The 6,016-nt window shown below is 36.2% G+C and overlaps 1 protein-coding gene across 4 annotated transcripts in view; it reads right to left on the bottom strand.

The window, feature by feature from the left end:
• Window positions 1–244: 244 nt before the first annotated feature.
• Window positions 245–6,016, bottom strand: part of LOC150089744 (uncharacterized) — a 69,096-nt gene continuing 63,324 nt past the window's right edge. For all 4 annotated transcript variants that reach the window (XM_090368777.1, XM_090368776.1, XM_090368778.1 and 1 more), the window contains one exon: window positions 245–1,288. In XM_090368777.1, coding sequence (XP_090224903.1) covers window positions 324–1,277 — 954 coding nt within the window. In that variant the 5' untranslated portion in view covers window positions 1,278–1,288 and the 3' untranslated portion in view covers window positions 245–323. The remainder of the gene's footprint in view (window positions 1,289–6,016) is intronic.

Raw genomic sequence — 6,016 nt, 5'->3', positions numbered from 1 at the left:
TGCTATAAAAGCCTATTTTATTAATATAAACATATCTAGTTATTATGGAAGTTACCTACTGACTTAGTTCCTTCATAATTTTTGTCATGAACAAAAAAAAAAAAATGCAAAGATAAAACCACCAGGCTTTCTTTTAAAAACTGTTCAGGTAACTTTTTTTAATTTCTTTTTTTTTTCAAAAGCACTTTTGTTACATTATAGTTTATATTTTGCTAATAAAACTTTTCTTAGGTTATTAATCTTTAATATTAATTCTAGCAAACTAACACTGCTGTACAAACTATTTGTTCAGAAAAACAGTTAGCAAATGTCGCCGTTTATGACTACAAAGTGGAACATGATTCCTCAATTCCCATTACACTTAAGTTCTTGTTGATTTCATCCCTGTGAGGGACTGTCCTCTCAGTATCTACAATAAGCTGTGGTTTCTTAATATTTTCCTGGAGAAAATGTGAAACTGTAGCACTAATCAAATGATCTACACCACTGTTACCTGTCTCACTACTGTCTTTGACTTCATGATTAACATGTGTTAACACAGAATTACATTTTTTATGGGGATATTCAAGAACAGCATGATGAGATTCAGAACTAGGAAGTGGAACAACTGCATTCACAAAGTCATTTTTAATTTCTGTATTATGACTTAAACTTGGCAAATCATTTGCACTTATTTCATTTGCCAAGCCTTCAGAATGAGACTGTGACTGTGTAGCAATAATAAGCTGTTCAGCAATAATAACTTTGCAAGGTGGCAAAACAATTTCTTCACAGTATGCATCATCTGCAATTAACTCTTGATCATCAAAACATTCAGAGCTGGAAACAAAAGGCGAATTCCAATCTCCAGATTCCGTAAATTCTGTTTTTTCTAATTCAGTTTCTTGTTTAATTTCTTGAGATGGTGGAGAGCTACTATTTGAAATGTCATCTAAATTAAGCACCTGTGATACTTGCTTAACATTATCTGCTGGTTCTTTTAGTCTAGACCGAGTCACTCTATTGGAGTATTTTGATGCAGATGCAACTAATTTTTTTGCTTTTTCTCTACGTTTCCTCAACTTGGAAGTTGTAGGATAATCATCAAAGTGCAGGAATCGCTTGTACTTTTTCACAGATGTAAAATGTTCTATTCCATCTTTAGAGACTTTTGGCTCTTCATATATAGTTTCTAGGGTCTTTTCCTTGGGTTGAGTAAAGTTCCTATTCTGATAAATATCTTCAATGCTTGGCTCTGGAGTTTTTATTCCTTTGTTGGACTTCCCTTTCTGGCTCATCTCAGGAAATTCTGAAAACAAAGTGAAAGAGGAAATTTAATATTTTTAAGGGTATAGAATCTCTGCAATCATATAAAATTATAATTTACAAAATAAATGCACTACATCATTTTTATGTTTGGTCAAAAGTCAAGATTCTGTATTAAGAGTTAAAGTAAAAGGAGTTGGCCAAAAAGAGAAGATGTGAGTGACAGTTGGCTCTCTTGGATTACATTCAGAAGACTGGATTAATTTTACAAATTGTTTTTCCTTAATTTGTTTAAATTTTTTTCTTACCTTTTATAAAACTAATTCCACTGTATTACATTCCTTTCAGCATCTCCCAAGCTTAAATTATTAAGTTCTTAACTTTTAATTTTAAGTTTAAAAATAGTGTTGATGACTACTTAATTACTGTAATATTGTCAGTTTGAATTCTGTAAAGCTAACTCTAATATTTTATTAGCATAATTCCTACCTTAATGATTATTACATAATCCATTGAATACTTCAGCCAAGAATATCATGACTCAAATAAAAATGGCCATAGGCAACTCCCATGAGTCCACTGCTTGTATAGCCTATGGCATGTATTCAAAGGTTAATCCAGCCAATTAACATAGCTCAAAAATTCCTTTCTTTGTTCCCTATGTAAGCAATGTATGATCTCGAATTAAAACTTAGTACATTAACATATGAATTTGAGCTACTGAAGAAAAGGGAGCTTGTCTTAGAGAAAAATATAACTGGAACTCAGAGACCTATTATATCTAGACCTACTACGTGATGCACCCTCCCTCTCTCTGATTCAGCCCCCAGAATGGAAAAGTCAAGAGCATACTGTTCTAGTTCAAGAGGATTTAGTTTTATTGAGAGATTCTATTGTCAGGAAAACAAGTAAAATTTTTGTAATAAGGAGAGGGTGGACTAGAACTAGGGTATGTCTAACAGGACAACAAATGACAATGTCACCGACAGATTATCAGGTTTTAAGGAGTAATCAGCACATTATTACTCATGTGGAGACAAATGATATTAACTGCATACGAACTGACAATTTGATAAAACCAGGACCATTGGGAAAAATGTTTAAGTAAGGTCAGAATGTTTAAACAACTGCAATTCTGCCCAGCAATGACAGGAGAGGCTGCATGCTGAAAGCTCTTCTGGATTTACTCAAACTTGAGGAACTCTACAAGGCTTTTGGGGGAGAAATTATTAGATTGGCCAGCAACATTCCAGTAGAAGGAACCTATTTTCTAGGGACAAAATAAGTTTGCTTTTCAGTTTGTCAAAATTTTTGAAAAAATACATTTGAACAAAGGTGGTGCAAGGGATTTTACCAATATCGCTGAGGATACCTTAAGGGGATATTTAAGAGTTCAGGGAAATTGCTGGTTGGAAGGAGGGATAAGGGTAATACAGATAAGCATTTAATGATATGGGCAAAGTAATGCTTGTACAAATCTCAAAGATGCTTTGTTGCCACAATAGACATTAGCAAGCTGTGTCAATGGTAGTGTTTCAAGCAAATAAGAAGCTAATGCTAAGAACACTACTTAAATAACTTAAATAAGAGTGTGGATGGATAGTAAACTATATATGAACACTGCTTACCTACGTCTACTTTAATTTTAGAAGTGCTGTCAATAATATAAGTGAATTTAACATTGTGGTTAGGACAACTAATGCTGGCATAATAAGGCTAATGGAAACATTGTGGCACCCAGAAACAAGTGACCATGCTCAATCTGCTTCATATCAAAAGCAGCTTGAGCACAACAAAATCTGGGAAATCTTTTTCAGAAAAATTTCTCAGATCAAGAACTTTTGCATGCCAGCATAAAATGTGGTGTGAAGTAGCTGAATACAAATGTAAAAGAAACGTGGAATCATGCTACAGACCAGAAGATTGTGTCAAGTATGACAATATCTTCTAAATACAAATGGAATGGGTGAGCAGATGTGAATATCTTACTATGGGTGATTTCATTTTGCCCTTATTACTGGAGCAAGTGGGAAGGAGAAATATTTTTTAAAATAAACTAGATAAATATGAGTACACACCAACTCTGTGTGGTCTACTATGTTTGTAAACTAATAGTTGTTTTTAACTCAGTTTTTCAGAAATCGCTTAAAGTTGATGTCCCGAGTTGTATTATTGAATGTATTACGTTTGGAGTAAATGCTGGGAATTTTTAAATTAAATCTTCACATGTTGGCAACACCACCTTCAGTCACTTGTTTCTTGACCTTGGGAACTTCATACAGCCGTATTTTTCAGTGCCAGCTCAGTTTTTTTTGAGGTTATCGTGTCAGACTTGTGCTGAAAAGTGAGTAAAATGTCTTCATGCAAGTGTTTGAGCAAACCAAACTTATTTTTATATACAGGGCATCTCAAAAATATTGGCACAAACATTTAGGGGAGGTAGGTAACATTTGAAGGAATGTGAATCGCATAGGAACCCATAACCAGAAACGTCACCATAAGTCGGTACACGGCACTGTTCATCAGTTCGCGAGAGGGGAAATTTCTGGTTTACTCATTCAAGCAGTAGTCGCCACATGAAGAGCATGCATCGATATACGAACTGTGAGCTGGCAGACATGTGCCTAGTGTATGGATTAGCAGAGGGCCCACACGGTGTGCACCCCCATGCAGCACAACATCGCTTTGCAATAAATGTGTGGGCAGGTATGGTCGATGACTGCTTAGTCAGCCCATACCTGTTACCATCCCACATGAACTCCGCTAAATATCAGATCTTTCTTGAACAAGTTCTACCAGGGTTACTCGACGATGTTCCAGCAAATGTGAGACGCAACACTTGGTTTCAACATGACGGGGCACCTGCCCATTATGGAAGGTGTGTTCGTGACCATTTGAACAGGCGTTTTGGGCGTCGATGGATTGGCCGTGGTGGACCGGTTGCCTGGCCCCCATGCTCACCTGATTTATCGAGCCTTGATTTCTTTTTGAGGGGGCCCTCAAATCTATCGTGTATGAATCGCCTGTGGAGACGGAAATGGATCTCATGGCGACACTCGTCTGCACTGCTGCTACTGTCAAAGAAACTCCAGGTGTGTTCAACCATGTTGCATCGGTGTCACGCATGCATCGTGTCTCATGGTGGAACCTTCGAGCATCTGTTGTAACATTATGAAATGCATCCATCTCTTACTCCATTGTTAATATTATGTCAAATGTTTGCCACTAATTACTGTCTTGTCATTTCTGCTTCTTGTGCCTCTGCTACTACCTTCCAGTGACGTTTCCGGTTATGGGTTCCTATGCGATTCACATTCCTTTAGATGTTACCTACCTCCCCTAAACGTTTGTACCAATATTTTTGAGACACCCTGTATATTTATGAAAGTTATATAGTACTCAAGCAAAGACAAGATATTAAAGAATATTTAAAAATTGTGTGTTGTGCTTATTTTAGAGTGAAACTCTGTGCCAAAGATAAACAATGGACTCCACACAAAGTTTGCCAAAACTGTGTTGAAGCACTGGGATTGTGGAAAAATGTTAAAAAGGCCATGCCAGTTGCAATTCCAATGATTTAGCAAGAGCCTACAAAACCACTGTGATGGCTATTGCTTTTGCTTAGTTAATGTGGAGGGATATAATGCAGAGAGTAAGAAGGGCATTATGTATCCTAATATTCTATCTTCCATTAGACCAGTCTCATCAGTTGCCAATTTCATGCCCTCCGCTTATATTGCAGCAGAAAATGCTTCTGAAGATGAAACTGAAGTCTACACACCTGGAGATATTGAGTCCAGCCCTTAATTGTTCTCACAGCATAAACTCAATGATCTGGTAAGAGATTTAAATTTATCTAAGGAATCTGCAGAACTCCTTGGTTCTATACTGAAGTCAAAACGTTCCAGTACACGGGACATTTTTATCATGGTACAGACACAGAGAATGACTTAATGAACTATTTAGGAATTAGAGTATCAACCAAGTATCACAATAAAGGCATATAAGAGTCTGAGAGGGGATAATAAAATAAAGATTAAATTGTCACTGTTGTAATTCCAGAATTATGGACATTAAATTCAAACTACAAGTAATGAGATTTAGCTTGGGCTGTACAAAATTTTATTACAGCTTGGAAGCTGCTTGTGGATTTATACTTCACAACTGGATTGTCATCATTGCAACACCAGGCCCACCCACTGATGAGGAGCCAATAAGCTCCGAAATGGTGCCGCATGGGTGATGGTATCCACCGAGAATAAGTAACAATAGTCTTCTCCTATGGTGAAGTGTTACTTACTTGAGGTAGCGCAATATCATGGCAACTTATTATGAAGGTATTCACAATATGAGATATACTTAATGATGCCAATTTATAACTACTTAAGTAGTTGGCTATGTACTGAAATGATGCAATTGCACTAACTTGTACATTAGCTTGGAAGCTGTTAATACCAGGAATAAACTATTCCATGAGTAGTTGAAGTCATCAGCTTGAGGAAATTGAAAGCCAGATGGACAGTTATGTAGGTGAGGAGAGAAACAAGACTGTTTATTTTAGCTATTCTTTTATTTATTTTTAATTCATTTTTTGAGCTAGTGGCTAAAGCATGTGGTTTCCTTGCACTATATGGCTAATACTAGTATCAAATACTATCAATACTTATCAGTTAACCATTTAAATGTGAGAAATATTAACAATTTGCATGAAATGATACCAGTTATTGAATGGATTACTAGAAAATTGAATGGATCACTGGAAACAGGAGTT

Source organism: Mastigoproctus giganteus, chromosome 2, assembly GCF_048544385.1.
Source record: "Mastigoproctus giganteus isolate SK-2022 chromosome 2, ASM4854438v1, whole genome shotgun sequence".
NCBI lineage: Eukaryota > Metazoa > Arthropoda > Arachnida > Uropygi > Thelyphonidae > Mastigoproctus > Mastigoproctus giganteus.
The sequence above is the reverse complement of the archived record's forward strand: the minus strand, read 5'-3'. Positions and strand labels throughout refer to the sequence as shown.